Source organism: Conger conger, chromosome 11 (genome assembly GCF_963514075.1).
Source record: "Conger conger chromosome 11, fConCon1.1, whole genome shotgun sequence".
Classification (NCBI taxonomy): Eukaryota; Metazoa; Chordata; class Actinopteri; order Anguilliformes; family Congridae; genus Conger; species Conger conger.
In genome coordinates, this window is record NC_083770.1 from 10,884,427 (window position 1) to 10,901,273 (window position 16,847).

At 45.4% G+C, this 16,847-nt stretch overlaps 1 protein-coding gene across 7 annotated transcripts in view; it reads left to right on the plus strand.

Moving 5' to 3' along the window:
- Nucleotides 1-16,847, plus strand: part of LOC133140576 (protein prune homolog 2-like) — a 38,823-nt gene that overhangs the window by 13,853 nt on the left and 8,123 nt on the right. For 3 of the 7 annotated variants that reach the window (XM_061260596.1, XM_061260598.1, XM_061260602.1), the window contains 9 exons: nucleotides 597-670; nucleotides 5,478-5,717; nucleotides 9,872-10,045; nucleotides 11,182-11,281; nucleotides 13,991-14,122; nucleotides 14,250-14,336; nucleotides 14,885-14,983; nucleotides 15,683-15,724; nucleotides 16,121-16,159. In XM_061260596.1, the coding sequence (XP_061116580.1) occupies nucleotides 597-670; nucleotides 5,478-5,717; nucleotides 9,872-10,045; nucleotides 11,182-11,281; nucleotides 13,991-14,122; nucleotides 14,250-14,336; nucleotides 14,885-14,983; nucleotides 15,683-15,724; nucleotides 16,121-16,159 (987 nt within the window). The remainder of the gene's footprint in view (nucleotides 1-596; nucleotides 671-5,477; nucleotides 5,718-9,871; nucleotides 10,046-11,181; nucleotides 11,282-13,990; nucleotides 14,123-14,249; nucleotides 14,337-14,884; nucleotides 14,984-15,682; nucleotides 15,725-16,120; nucleotides 16,160-16,847) is intronic. The other 4 variants (XM_061260597.1, XM_061260600.1, XM_061260599.1 and 1 more) reach the window with 3 other exon arrangements.

Here is a 16,847-nt window from a genome sequence, read left to right on the forward strand (position 1 = left end):
AATCAACTGTACGTCGCTCTGGATAAGAGCGTCTGCCAAATGTCAATAATGTTATTTCCAGGATTTCCTGAAAAAAAACCCAGATTTTCAATGTTTCCCCAGACCTTTAGACTCCACTGTATGTTTTACTGAAACTCAAGCTGTACTGTGGGAAGATGTTAGAAAATGGTTTGCAGAAAAACCATTTGTCAGGGTAATTTTCTTATTTGATTCTTAATTTATTCTTAATTGACAATGTGTGTTAATCTGAATTGACAATAACTTAATTGACAATAACATGATTACAAATAACCTTTTAGTGTTAATCCTTATTACTATTAAACCACTTTCTGAATAAAGTGCTTACTAGTAGTCTAATCAACTGTTCCAGACAGTTCAAACACTAAAAACTGCATAGTGCAGGTTACCTGTGTGTGTGTGTATGTGTGTATGTTTGGTGTGTGTGTGTGTATGTGTGGTGTGTGTGTGTGTGAGTGTGTGTGTGTGTATGTGTGGTATGTGTGGTAGGTGTGTGTGTGTGTGCGTGCGTGCGTGCGTGCGTGCATGTGTGTGTGTGTGTGCCTGCGTGTAATAGGCTCTCTGATCTCTTACTGTAGGTCTGCACTGGATGATGGGATGGACCCGTATGAAGAGGACAGCATAAGTCCCGACGGAGCTGATAATAGACCAGGTAGCACACACACACACTCACACACACACACACACACACACACACACACACACACACACCACACACGCACACACACACACACTCACACACATGCATACACACACACGCACACACATACAGGCATACACACACAGGCACACACACACACACACACACAGGCATACACACACACGCACACACGCATACACACACACACGCTCACACACACACACACACGCATACACACACATGCATACACACACACACACCACACACGCACAGATACACACACAGGCATACACATACACACAGAGACACAAACACACACACATGTACATGTACACACACAAACATGCACAGACACATACACAAATACACACACACACACGGTTCATTTCAAGGCTGCAGAGCAAGATATTATGTTTTTTTTAATTTTATTTTTAACAACAAATAACGAATGCCAATATATATTACAATACTATTACTATGCACAAAGCTGTATATGAACTAAACTAGAAATATCTCTAAATATATAGTTCATATATAGATATGTGCATAATAGCAATCTATCAGAATGAGTTATTTCCATTGCCTTTGTGATAATCTTGTCAAAGGTGAAGTGAAGAATTGGAGTGTAAGATGTGTTTCGTGCTTCTTGTGTTTTGGGTGTTGTCGTGTTTTTCCTTGTTGCAAATACTAAAAGACTTGACTACACACGCAGGCGAACGTGAGTAGGAAGGAGACCATTCACATTGGCTCCTTGAAATGGTCTATGGACTTAGCTATCTGCACTAAATGACATATGATGATAGCTTAAAATCACCTGGACGTTTTTAGAGCTGAGATACGTCCTATCTACACACAAAGCCTTTAACAAAGTTAAAGTTATCTGGCAATTGGGTCGTTTCTGATACATTTTACAATGGGGTACATGGGTTTGAAGATAATCTGTATTCATCATGAGCTTTCATCAATTAAACAGTAACTCCCTACACGTAAGACAAGCTGGCAATAGAAGGAAGAGTGCTGTGACACACACCAAGTCCAACTTGAACACCTGGGGAGAATCTAACTGGAAGAGTACTTCAGAACACCACGTATGTGAGTCAACCGGGCCCTCTACATTCCAGCAAAAGCTAGCAGAATGATGGCACTTGGGTTGGCAATCTCTCCCCCCCCTGGTCATGCCCAAAGTCCAGATCATTCTGGAACAAAAACAGGTGTTTCACGTCGACGCCCCATAAGATCCAAGGACTGACTATTTAGCTGCTCCTGGTAGCCATGAGCAGTATCAATTAACTATCACTTGGGTGAAACTCGATCCATTACATTACATGATGTTATTTAGCTGACGTTTTTATCGAAAGCGACTTACAGATGATTTGACTAAGCAGGGGCCAATGCCTGGAACTACGTGGTGGTAAGGGCCTTGCTCAAGGGCCCACAGCTGCATGGATCTTGTGGTTACATTGAGATTTCAACCACCAATCTTCTGGTTCCCTGTCAAGCAACTTAGCCACTAGGCTATAGGCTGCCCCAATCCGCCGACTTATAATTGGTGGATAAAAAGACTTGAGGACCTCTATGAGGTGGAGCAAATAATGCTGGGGCGGTACCCTATAGTTACATAAAATTGTACCCCGAGTGAGCAGTATATAATTAATTTGTACCTTTTTTGCTTGGAAAACTTGAATACTATACTTGATACTATGGTTGGTGGTAATTGATGATCTAATACCTGTGAATGTTGAAGCGTTTTTTTATCAGATTGGTTGTTCACAGGTGGTTATTGAACAATTGGAGAACACTTGCCAGAAATTTGAAGGTCATTGTGTATTTACAGTTTTTTGCAATCGGTTTCACTCTTGTCCCAATGCTATGTCCACCTTTTCAAAACAGTTTTTTTTACAATCGTTTTCACACTTGTCTCAATACCATGTCCACTTTTTCAAAACACTTAACACATTCACCATATCAATAGACTATGTGAACTAAACTGTGGATATTTTTGCATTGCTTTGATACTAAAGGCATTCAATCACCACTTCTTCCAAAATTCATGAATACCTCTCTCAGTCAGTGTTCACTACCAGCAAATGTTTCTACAAATACAGCTAATTTTGCAGACATTTAGATACTCTGTTCAAAACAGTTAACTTTCAGTTCAAAACCCAATAAAATTCTGATCATTGTGGAAGGAAATATGCTGCATTTTGGCAGAAAAATTTAACTATATGCTTGAAATACGTAAGACAAATTCTGATTTGAGCAGAAAGTTTATTCAGTTTATTCATTTTATTTTTTGTTTGCAGCCTTGTTACCATCTATACAAAAGTGATCATACTTGCATTGAAATGTGCATGTATATAGGGTAAATATAGATGTAGTTGTCACTGAAGAGAGTTTTCCACTATTACTGCTGTATATGTACTGTTGAAACACCTGGCTGTCATTTCAGTGAACAACCTACCCAGGTGTTTGTTGTTTGTGCCCCGTTACCACATATACAAAAGGGGCCACCTTTGGATTGGCATTTGCATTCTTTAGCCTTGGTAGGGAAAATGGATGCAGCCAGAGCCAGAGGCAGAGGAAGAAGACGTCGCGGAAGAGCAAGAACAGTTGTGTCTGATGAAATCAGAGCCACAGTCATTGATCATGTGGTAAATCATGGTCTGTCCCTGAGGGAAGCAGATTGAGGGTTCAACCAAACTTGCCTAGATCCACAGTGGCTTCAATAGTGAGGATGTTCAGGCAAACCAACAGGAACTATACAGTATTTGCAGCATTCTGACTGAAGGAGTTCAATTGATGTGTATATTACAGCAGTACTGTGATTTGAGAAGTCTCCAGAAAAAGAAGATGTATCAGTGCACATTTGTCTTTGACTCACTACAGGACCCAGCGGTTACCTCACACAGTCACACACAAAGGGAAGAATGTTTACGCCTCAACAGGAGGATACAATAGTTTGGATGGTCATTGTCAATAACAGCATCAGGCTAAGAGAAATACGCAACAACATAATCGCAGACAACAACATATTTCTGAACACTGGCAGTGTAAGCACTACGACCATTTCAAGAGTGCTACAGAAACATCAGATCAGGATGAAACAGTTGTACACTGTCCCCTTTGACAGGAACTCTGAGGGTGTCAAGGAACTCAGATACCAATATGAAGTTTATGAAGGTATATGTGAAGGTTTAGGACCACCACCCACATGAACAGATGTCACTTCTAGATGCAATGGCTGTTGGGTGTACGGACATAACAGTGGAACACATCCAGGGCTGGAAAAGGCATGCATAGAGATGTTTTCCTCGGTGTATAGCAAGAGATAACATTCGGAGTGATGTTGATGAAAATCTATGGACAAATGCAGAGGACAGGATGGATGGGCCAGGCCATGTATTTGTTCTTGATTGTAATGTATTTTGAGAAATTGATTGTATTGTCTTTTTCTTTTCTGAATTACAGTATATTGCATTGTGAGAACAAATGTCAAAATACTGTAAACCCTCTGAAGAATACTGTTGCTTTTGTGATTTGTTTCTTTATCATATATTATTTTACATTACACAGTAAAAATAGTTATTCTGGGTTTCCAATATAGTAAAACATTAATTCATTTACAGTTTACTGTAAATTTACCACACTCAGTCATGACATCTATTGTGAGAGGCAAACCAACAGATCAAAAGTTTCTTTAGCTACTTGGTTTGAAATATTTGTGGATGCAAAAATAGAGGAAAGGGAAACACATAATATATGTATTTAGCAATGCTCCAAGTTCTTTGTGTTTTGTAGTTCATTGAACATTGAGTGACAAAGTAGTCTTATGGGAGAAAGCATGTGCTATAGTTATGGCAGCAAGAGTCACTTTTGGGTGAAATATTAAGTGTTTTGGTGGTTGAAGTGCATTTTGCACCAAATGTTAACTGATGTGCTCAGGTGTGTGTTTCAAAAGCACACTGTGTGAAGAGTTTTGAAAAAGTGGACATGGTATTGAGACAAGTGTGAAAACGATTGTAAAAAACTGTAACACATTCACCATATCATTAGACTATGTGAACTAAACTGTGGATATTTTTGCATTGCTTTCATACTAAAGGCATTCAATCACCACTTCTTCCAAAATTCATGAATACCTCTCTCAGTCAGTGTTCACTACCAGCAAGAGTCTGTTTTACATTACACAGTAAAAAATGTTATTCTTGGTTTCCAATATAGTAAAACATTAATTAAATTTACCACACTCAGTCATGACATCTATTGTGAGAGGCAAACCAACGGATCAAAAGTTTCTTTAGCTACTTGACTTGAAGTCACTTTTGGGTGAAATATTAAGTGTTTCGGTGGTTGAAGTGCAAGGTTAACTGATGTGCTCAGGTGCGTGTTTCAAAAGCACACTGTGTGAAGAGTTTGGAAAAAGTGGACATGGTATTGAGACAAGTGTGAAAACGATTGTGGAAAAACTGTAAGTCATTTGTAAAAAAAGAAAAATAAAAAAAAAGAAAGAAGAAAAACAGCTACTGTGGAATACAAGATATACGCTGTGTATAATGTATGAATTTGTAGACAGTGTGTAATGTATGAGTGTATAGACGGTGTGTGTAATGTATAAGTGTATCAGTGTGTAATGTATGAGTGTATACACAGTGTGTAATGTATGAGTGTATCAGTGTGTAATGTATGAGTGTATAGACAGTGTGTAATGTGTGAGTGTATCAGTGTGTAATGTATGAGTGTATAGACAGTGTGTAATGTATAGGTGTATAGACAGTGTGTAATGTATGGTTAAAGTGTGAGTATATGTCCTGTGTTTCAGCACCCCCCTCCTCTCTGGACCTCCCTGGGGGGAACCCCCAGAGGAAGAAGCTGTCAGCTCCAGAGATAAACCTGTCCCTGGACCACAGCGAGGGCTCCATCTTGTCGGACGATGCGCTGGACACGGGCGATGACCTGGACACGGGCGATGACCTGGACATCAACGTGGATGAGCTGGACACGCCCGACGAGGCCGACTCGCTGGAGTACACCGGCCACAACTCTGAGCTGGAGTGGCAGGGTGAGGCACGCGTGCTAGTACTCACACTCACACACACACACACACACACACACACACACACTCACACACACACACACTCTCACACACACACACACACTCACACACACACACACACACTCACACACACACACTCTCACAGACACACACACTCACACACACACTCACACACTCACACACACGCATACGCACACACACACACACACACACACACACTCACACACACACACACACTCACACAAACACGCATACACACTTACATTTACATTACATTGCATTACATGGCATTTAGCAGACGCTCTTATCCAGAGCGACGTACAACAAAGTGCAAATTAAACACAAGAACAAGTGCAAAGAGGACCTGAGAGGACAGTATAGTTCTGAGTCCTAGTGTAAACATGCAGAAAATCAGAACCCTTTAGGAGTACAATCAACTTTCAAACTAGCATACCACAATTGCAGCTAGAATACAAAAAATAACAATACCTATACAAGTAACAATATCTATACAATCTATACATAAGTGCCATTACAGTCTAAAGCTAATCATGGTGGGGAGGGAAAGGTGTAGCCTGAAGAGATGGGTCTTCAGTCTGCGCTTGAAGGAGGTCAGAGACTCTGCCGTTCTGACATCCACCGGGAGGTCATTCCATCACCTTGGGACCAGGACAGACAGCAGTCGTGAGCGTGAGGTGCAGGTGTGGCGAGGAGGAGGCGCCAGACCGCACGAAGTGGCAGAACGGAGGGGTCTTGTTGGTGTATAAGTCTTGATAAGGGATTGAATATATACAGGGGCTGATCGTTTAACTGCCTGGTATGCAAGCACCAAAGTTTTTAATTTGATGCGAGCCATAACAGGCAGCCAGTGGAGGTTGCGGAGCAGGGGGGTGACATGTGAATGTCTGGGAACATTGAATACCAGACGGGCTGCAGCATTCTAGATCAGTTGTAGGGGTCTGATGGCAGATGCTGGAAGGCCAGCCAGCAGAGAATTGCAATAGTCCAGGCGGGACAGGACCATTGCTTGAACAAGGAGCTGAGTGGAGTAGGCGGTGAGAAAGGGTCAGATTCTCCGGATATTGTACAGGAAGAACCTGCACGCCCGGGTCACCGTAGCGATGTTCTCAGAGAAGGATAGCCTGTCATCCATCACCACTCCAAGGTTTCTTGCACTAGGGGATGAGGTCACAGTGGTATCCCCTAGTGAGATGGAGAACTCAGAGAAGGGAGAGGTTAAAGCAGGGATGAAGATGACCTCCGTTTTACCTGGGTTGAGCTTTAGATGGTGGTTGCCCATCCAGCTCTGGATGTCTCTCAGGCAGGCGGAGATACAGGTAGAGACCTGTGTGTCTGATGGGGGGAACGAGAGAAAGAGTTGGGTGTCATCGGCATAACAATGATAGGAGATGCCATGAGCAGAGATAACAGGGCCAAGGGATCTTGTGTAGATGGAGAAGAGGAGGGGTCCGAGGACTGAGCCCTGGGGGACTCCTGTAACAAGGGGGCGAGGGGTTGACACCCCTCCAGCCCAGGACACCTGGGAGGACCGGCCAGAGAGATAAGATTTGATCCATAAGGCTGTGCCACAGATCCCTGTAGATGCCAGGGAGGCCAAGAGGATGGAGTGGTTGACCGTGTCGAACGCCGCAGAGAGGTCAAGAAGGAGCAGGACAGAGGAGAGAGAGGTTGCTCGTGCAGCCTGTAGGGACTCATTGACAGAGAGGAGGGCAGTCTCCGTCGAGTGGCCAGGTCTGAAGCCGGACTGCTGGGGGTCCAGCAGGTTATTCTGTGAGAGGAAGGAAGAGAGTTGGTTGGAGGCAGCTCGTTCAATGGATTTGGATAGAAAAGGAAGGAGAGATACCGGACGGTAGTTTTGAATGCAGGAGGGGTCTAGAGTGGGTTTCTTTAGGAGCGGGGTGATGTAGGCCCTCTTGAATGATGAGGGAAAGCAGCCAGAGGACAGAGAGGAGTTAACAAGGGAGGTGACAAACTGGAGGATGTCAGGCGTGATTGCCTGAAAGAGGTTTGAGGGGATGGGGTCCAGGGCACAAGTAGTAGGGTTTATTATGCTTCTTGTGCAGAATCTGTCTGTCTGTCTGTATTGTGTTATGCCTATTGTTGTGTGGTATGTGTATGGTCCTGCTGCAAACAAATTGCCCATTTGGGACAAAGAATAAACTGAACTGAACTGAACTGAACAGTGGGAGAGCAGGAGGTGAGACACATCAGCATCTGTAAGGGGACAGAAAGAGGAGAAACAGGGGGCAGACACAGAAAGGGAGGCAAGCATAGAAGTGGTGGTGGTCCCAAAGGTGCTGCGGATATCTGCAACCTTCCCGTCAAAAAATACCGCAAAGTCATCAGCAGTGAGCGGGGACTGAGATGGTGGGGGAGGTGTGCTGAGGAGAGAGGAGAAAATGGAGAACAGTTGACGAGGGTTAGAAGTGGAATTCTGGATTTTTGTTTGGAAGTAATTTCTTTTGGCAGTGGTGATAGCGGAGAATTCCGCCAGGAGAGACTGGTAGGAAAACAGGTCCGATGGGTCTTTTGATTTCCTCCACTTCCTCTCAGCTGCACGTAGGGTGGGCCTGGAGGAACGTAGAAGGTCAGAAACCAATGGTCTGGGAGGGGAGGATCGAGCAGGCCGGGAGACAAGAGGACAGAGAGAGTCAAGCGCTGAGGAGAGAGAAGAAAGCAGTGCGGAAGATGCAGAATCAGTGGGTAGTTTGGAGAAGGGTTCGAGAGTAGGGAGGGAAGCGGTGACTCTGGGGGCAAGGGAGGAGGGTGATAGAGAGCGGAGATTACATCGGACAGAAACAGTGGGGGTGAGAGAAGGGGAGGGAGGCAGAGGGGCTAGGGGGATGGAGAAGGAAATGAAGTGGTGATCGGACTTGTGTAAAGGGGTAACAGTGGGGTTAGAAGAGGAGCAGTTCCTCAGAAAGGTCGAGAAGGTTTCCGGCCTTGTGAGTTGGGGGAGAGTGCTGCAGCGAGAGGTCAAAGGAGTGAAGTAGTGGTAATAATGCAGCAGACTGGGAGGCTTCCGGGTGGATGTTGAAATCTCCCAGGAGGATAAGTGGGGTGCCATCCTCAGGGAATGAGCTGAGTAGGGTGTCAAGCTCATCAAGGAAACTTCCCAGGGCACCTGGAGGACGATAAACGACAACAATATAAAGTTTAACAGGGCGAGTAATTGAGACAGCGTGGCATTCAAAGGTGGATAGGGATAGGTCAGTGAGGGAAAATGCAGAGAATTTCCAGGAAGGGGAGATCAGCAAGCCAGTGCCACCTCCACGGCCAGAGGGCCGGGGGGTGTGTGAGAAGGAGAAGGAGGATGAGAGGGCGGCGGGGGTGGAGGTGTTCTCTGGTGTAATCCAGGTCTCAGTGAGGGCAAGGAACTGTAGGGACAGGAGGGAGGCATAACCAGTAATGAAGTCAGACTTCCGTGTGGCAGACTGCCAGTTCCATAGCCCCCCTGCAACTGTGAAGTTGTCACAGGGGGTCAGTGAGGGGTAGCAGTGTACATGCATACACACTCACATAATCCTATACATGCATACACATATATATTACAATACATGAATGGCATTTGGCAGACGCTCTTATCCAGAGCGACATACAGTTTATTAGACTAAGCAGGAGACAATCCTCCCCTGGAGCAATGCAGGGCCTTTCTCAAGGGCCCAACGGCTGTGCGGATCTTATTGTGGCTACACCGGGGATTGAACCACCGACCTTGCGTGTCCGAGTCATGTACCTTAACCACTATGCTACAGGCCACCCTTCACACATACACACACATACACGCATACACACACATAAGACCTGTCATCTGGCAGTTGGAAGTTTGCCCATTTGATCGCACACCCTAGGTGTGTCAAAGTGTCCCTGAGCAAGACACCTGCCCCTCGATTGCTCCTGATGAACTGGTTGGTGCCTTGTCTTGCAGTCTGTCGCCGTTGGTGTGTGAATGGGTGGCATTAATTGTAAATTGTATTATAAAGTTATATAAAGTACTTATAAAGTACTTTGGAAAAAAAGCACTACACGCACAAACCCTTCTTTATAAGGGTTTAAAATGCAGTTTTAAACAGAGTGTGTGTGCGTGTGTGTGATTGTGTGACAGCAGTGTCTTCTTTCACATGGTTACATACACACAGGATCCCAGGCAGCTGGTCCAGAGGCACCCCTGGAGGCCCAGGCTATCCCAGAGTACACTGCAGAGGAGGAGCGGCAGGATTCCCGGCTCTGGAGGACCGTGGTCATTGGAGAGCAGGAACACCGCATAGACATGCAGAGCATCGAGGCCTACCAGAAGGTCATCTCCCACGGAGGTACTGAGCAGAAACTCCCATTCAGCCCTGCTCTTAAGCCCAGTCTCCACCAAACAGCCGAGACAACACGATACGGTTTCATAACGTCTTTAGAAGAAGGTTTTATCGGTGTGAACTGTCCTGTTGTAGAACATTGACTTTTGGCGACTCGGGTTGGGTCGAGTCGTTTATTCGTTTACTCGGTGCTTTGGTGTGGACTGCTTCGTCCATTCTCGCAGACTCAAAGAGATTCAAACTCTAGGCTCGTCCCGTCCCGGCTGTTTGGTGGAGACTGGGCTTTAGGTGGTCTTCTCACCTGCTGTGTTTGGAGTGGTTTTAATCGAACCCTGGACCGCTCAGTCCTTTAGTTCGGTTCGTTTGGCCGCGTGAGAACGCACTGAATCGAACCGGGGCGCGTGCCGAACAACCGCTCTCAGACCGCTTGTGAGAGGTGGTCTCTGGCCACTTCCAAGCGAACTCTAGTGCGGCTTGATCGACGTGAGAATACAATCTGACCCACGTGGCAACTGCAGGAAGTGATCCAAACACGCTATGTATCATGGGTTGCCAGTGCGATTTTTGACACAAGCTGTGCCTGCAGGTTTAACTCCAGTCCTGGAGGGCTACAGTGTCTGCAGGTTTAACTCCATTCCTGGAGGGCTACAGTGTCTGCAGGTTTAACTCCACTCCTGGAGGGCTACAGTGTCTTCAGGTTTAACTCCAGTCCTGGAGGACCGCAGTGTCTGCAGGTTTAACACCAGTCCTGGAAGGCCGCAGTGGCTGCAGGTTTAACTCCAGTCCTGGAGGGCTACAGTGTCTGCAGGTTTAACTCCAGTCCTGGAGGGCCGCAGTGTCTGCAGGTTTACCTCCAGTCCTGGAGGGCTACAGTGTCTGCAGGTTTAACTCAAGTCCCCCAGGGCCGCAGTGCCTGCAGGTTTAACACCAGTCCTGGAAGGCCACAGTGTCTGCAGGTTTAACTCCAGTCCTGGAGGGCCGCAGTGTCTGCAGGTTTAACTCTGTAAAACCCCTTTGCTTACATGCCGTTTCTCAAACCCAAGCTTTCTTCAACATTACATGTGCATTACATGAACCATGAATACCGGCGTGTGATGATATGATGGCAGGATAATATTCCTCTCCCCCTCTGCTCCGTCCAGGTTACTATGGAGACGTCAACGCCATCATCGTCTTCGCCGCGTGCTTCCTCCCGGACAGCGGCAAGGAGGACTATCATTACATCATGGAGAACCTCTTTCTGTGAGTCAGGTGTAGTTACACATTCTCTCTGTCACCAGGTACACTGTTCCTCCTCCTTACCTGCCTGAAGTTTCGGTTTGTTTGTTATTACAGTGCAGTATCTGGTGAGAATATTGTGGTTGGCCTTGCCCATTTCTGAATTCTCAGGAGCCGCACCTAGTTGGAGATTCTGTTGAGTGTCTGTTAAATCAGAGTACATCTGAATCTGAATCTGAATTTGGAAGGGAGGGCTGTAGAGCCACTCAGCCCTGTGCAGCTCGGCTGGGGGACTGCAGAGAGACTGCGCAGCCCAGCTGGGGGTCTGCAGAGTGACTGAGCAGCTCAGCTGGGGGTCTGCAGAGAGACTGCAGAGTGACTGAGCAGCCCAGCTGGGGGTCTGCAGAGAGACTGAGCAGCTCAGCTGGGGGACTGCAGAGTGACTGAGCAGCTCAGCTGGGGGACTGCAGAGTGACTGAGCAGCTCAGCTGGGGGACTGCAGAGTGACTGAGCAGCTCAGCTGGGGGACTGCAGAGAGACTGAGCAGCTCAGCTGGGGGACTGCAGAGAGACTGAGCAGCTCAGCTGGGGGAATGCAGAGTGACTGAGCAGCTCAGCTGGGGGAATGCAGAGTGACTGAGCAGCTCAGCTGGGGGAATGCAGGTGTACAGATAAGAGGAGACATCTTGGCTGGGGGAATGCAGGTGTACAGATAAGAGGAGACATCTTATCTGGGTCGATGGGCTGCATCTGTGTGTTCAGTGACATCGTAAGTCACTAGTGATTGATGTCCTTTCAGTAAGGCGCAGCAATGCTTTGTGTCACAATGATTGCGGGATCAGAAAGGTCAACAGGATATAAAGGGAACATTGCAACATAATCTGCAGCGCTATCGGTCTGTTCACCTGTGCAAAATGCAGATCTTTAAGTGCATAAGGAGAAGCACGGCACCTTCCTTTCTCTTTCATTATACTGGCACTCGGAAAGTTACAAAACTCAGTTTGGCACTTCAACTGGGTCCCTGTTTGCTCATCAAACAATTTACTAATCGAGTTACACATCACAAGCTGGTCGGGTGACTCTTATCCATTTTGCTTTCAACATGCCGGTGATGGATAAACTCGGTGTGAGGAAACAGGCGTGGGATTCCTTTATGATCTGGGAGAGTCCGTCATTGATTTCCCGGCTCTACTGTTCCCTGTTTCTTCGCTTTGACGTTTATCGCAAACATTTAAGTGTGTGTTTTTTTCATTATTATTTGACCAACTGCATGGTCTGTGTTATAATACTGAATAAAGAATATTAACCCTTTGAATGACCCGAATGGCGCAGTTCGCGTCAAAAACCACTCCCTTTAATCTCCGTCGAGTAACGCTTATTTGTGAATGTAGGACCTTTTTCTGTTTTTTTCCTATTCAAGGGAGACTTGTGGCTCTCAAATGTGTTGAATTTAAAGCAGGGTTGTGTTTGAAAATGATGGCGTCATTTCACTAAATTTCAGCTGTTTTGCTGAAGATGTTTGTATCCCTGCAACTGAGAATCAACGAAATGAAACTAATATGAATCGTGCTATTATAATAGGTTACATGTTGTTTTTACTGTTTGTGCAAGAAAATACAAACCTTAATATCTGTATATATATATATATATACTACTGTATTTACTGTTGTAACTATTGGACTATAACCTTTGTTTTGGAGGCAAAACAATATGCAGTGTCAGCATTTTGTCATTTTCTTCAGTAGCTTGTAAACATTGAGTTCATGGCAAAAAAATGGTAATGAAAATTAGTAGTAGTTATTAAATGAATAAATGTATAAATATCTATTTATTTTGGTTTATATAATATAGATAAGTATAATGTTAATTTATTTGTATTTTATAATGTATTATTGCTGTACATAGTATAGTTATGCATTGCTTGTTTAATTGGTTGTAGTCTCATCCAAAAACGACCCTTTTGACCCGTTCAGTTCTCTGAGCATGTTTTCCCTCGGCACTCTGCTGATGTTTCTATATTTTCTAAAGCAATGGCGTGTCCTATTGACATGGCTGTATGATGTGGTTGCTCCATACAACCTATGCTTGTAATGTAGGTTGATATCCCTGAGCTGACACTTCTGATTTTGGAGATATAATTTCTAAAGCATATCATATCCAGACCTACATTTTACATTTTCTGACAGGGACAGGTATTATCAACAAAATGGGGGGTTGCATGAGGGGGTCTCTGTTCACTAAACCTGTTTAATCTGTAAAAAAAAAACATATAGTGAAATATTGTGAAAAAACACCCAAGGTCTGAAAGGGTTATAATACATGTCTGACACTGCTTGCCAGCTTTTAGACCCTGATCTTACTGACAGATTTAAATCCTGAAGCTATGTTCATATTATAATTGTGCTGGTGAATAACTAATGATTTGTTTGAATACTGTGGTAGCAATAATATGTTTTACGTTGCTATCACAGATTTTGTCATTATGGGCCTTTATAATTGGGATTTCTAACCATATGTTTAATATGGTTAGGAACCAGTGTATCTGTGCAGGTGTACAGGTGTGTGACCCAGTGTATCTGTGCGGATGTACAGGTGTGTGACCCAGTGTATCTGTGCGAATGTACAGGTGTGTGACCCAGTGTATCTGTGTGGATGTACAGGTGTGTGACCCAGTGTATCTGTGCGGATGTACAGGTGTGGCTGTAAAGGTGTGTATGTTGCCCCGGGGCTGCAGGTATGTGATCAGTACACTGGAGCTGATGGTGGCGGAGGACTATATGATTGTGTACCTGAATGGAGCCACGCCCAGGAGGAGAATGCCAGGACTGCGCTGGCTAAAGAAGTGCTACCACATGATAGACAGGAGGTAACACACACACAGAAAATACACATAAACACACAAGCACATACACAAACCTACACACACATACAAACATGCACATACACACATACACCTCTCACTTCCATGGTTGTGTTTCTTTCTTTTCCTCCAGACTGAAGAAGAATCTTAAATCCTTTATCATCGTTCACCCCTCCTGGTTCATCAGGACCATCCTGGCAGTCACCAGACCATTTATCAGGTATGGTAACCACAACTTAGTCTCCTGTGTCTCACTGTAACTCTACCGTGTCTCACTGTAACTCTTCTGTGTCTCACTGTATCTCTCCTTTGTATCACTGTAACTCTACTGTGTATCACTGTAACTCTACCGTGTCTCACTGTAACTCTTCTGTGTCTCACTGTAACTCTACTGTGTATCACTGTAACTCTACCGTGTCTCACTGTAACTCTTCTGTGTCTCACTGTAACTCTACTGTGTATCACTGTAACTCTACCGTGTCTCACTGTAACTCTACTGTGTCTCACTGTAACTCTACTGTGTATCACTGTAACTATCATGTGTCTCACTGTAACTCTACCGTGTCTAACTGTATCTCTCCTTTGTATCACTGTAACTCTACCGTAACTCTACCGTGTCTCACTGTAACTCTACTGTGTATCACTGTAACTATCATGTGTCTCACTGTAACTCTACCGTGTCTAACTGTATCTCTCCTGTGTCTGACTGTAACTCTCCTATGTCTCACTGTCTTTTGTTACTGTTGTTGACTCTCTGTCTCCTGGCAGCTCCAAGTTCAGCAGTAAGATTAAATATGTGAACAGCCTAGATGAACTTCGCCAGATCATCCCCATGGAGTATGTGCACATTCCCGAGAGCATAGTCAAGTGAGTACGAATCCCAATGAATCTCCTCTCTGTGTATGTGCCCACTCCCAACAATACAGTCAAAGTGAGTTTGAATCCCATGTATACGCACATTCCTGAGAACATGATACGAATCCTTATGTATTCTGCCTCACTGTTAAAATCGAGAGGATGTTCCCCTTTTTTGCTCACGTCGAGTCAAAAGCAGATTCCGTATCGCACCCGGTCTTAAAATAGTGAACCGAAGCCGAACACATTTTAACATGTCTACTCTCCTTACCCGCCTCCACATCTCACACAGGCATTGTTTTATAAATAGTATGTGTGAATTCTCCGGCTTGTGTGAATGTTTAAAAAAAGAATCAGACTGTCTGGATCTGTCCTGTTTCTGTGTGTTTCGGACACTATGATGTGTCAGCAGAAGAAAGGGTGAATTTGGCCACCCCCCCTACCCCCCCCCCCCCCCCCCTCCACCCTTCACCCTCTTCACAAGCCCCAGGGTCTGATTTATGCAGCTTCTCAGGTTCATATACGTAGTCTTATTTCACTGTACAATAAATGCTTTACAAGATGAGTTGCCTCTCTCAACCTTACGGCAGATGCCTGTCAAGTTGTGGGCGGGGCCTGTGTTGTTGAAGCTGTGAGAATATTTCCCATTAAACCCCCCCCCCCAAGTTACCGCCTCAATCACCTGACGTCCCGTTCCTTTCCTTCCGGAAGGTACGAAGAGGAAAGGGGCGTTAAGCCGTTTGTATGCATGAGGTAAATCCTGGCCTGTATCTGTGTAACAGCCCCCTCTGCCTGCACTAACTCCGGCCAATCCCAGCCGGGGGGCCTGCTGATGTCATGGCCGTGCCTGTGTAGGCCCCTCCCCTCTCTGTAAGGTGTGGCTGGCCCTGTGCTTCTGGTCACACCTGCATGAGCCCGTCTCAATAGGGAATCTATAGCCAACAGAAGTGGCAGCTGGACCTTTGAGGAACCCCACCCTGACCCCCTGACCCCCCCCATTGCCCAACCCCTCCTCCCCAACACCCCCCCTCTGTAACTCAGTGGCATGAATCTCCAGGCCTGTGCTTCGCTCTGACCCCTCCCCCCTGTACACTGTATGGCTGGCTTCTCTTCTTTCCTCCCCTCTGATTGACCTTTGACCTCCTCCAGACTGGATGAAGAGCTGAAAGAGCAAGCGGAGGCCGCAAAGTAAGACCCTGTGTGTGTGTGTATTCATGCTTGTGTGCGTGTGTGCGTGTGTGTGTATGTATGCGTGGGTTTGTCTGTGTATACATGCGTGGGTGTGTGTGCGTATACATGCTTGTGTGTGTGTGTGCATGCATGGGTGTGGTGTGTGTGTGAGTGTGTGTATGTGTGGGTGTGTGTGTGTATGTGTGTGTGTGAGTGTGTGTATGCATGGGTGTCTGTGTGTGTGTATACGTGCTTGTGTGTGTGTGTGTGTGTGCATGGGTGTGTGTTTGTGTGAATGCATGGGTGTATGTTTGTATGTGTGTATACGTGCTTGTGTGTGTGAGTGTGTGTATGCATGGGTGTCTGTGTGTGTGTATACGTGCTTGTGTGTGTGTGTGTGTGCATGGGTGTGTGTTTGTGTGAATGCATGGGTGTATGTTTGTATGTGTGTATACGTGCTTGTGTGTGTGAGTGTGTGTATGCATGGGTGTCTGTGTGTGTGTATACGTCCTTGTGTGTGTGTGTGTGTGCGTGGGTGTGTGTTTGTGTGAATGCATGGGTGTATGTTTGTGTGTGTGTATACATGCTTGTGTGTGTATAATTATATGTGTATAATTTAGCTTGTGTATAAACTAAGCAGTAGGTACACTTTAGTGGTAGGAAAAGGCGAGTACTGCTGGCCTGAATGGCCTGTTTGACCATGAAT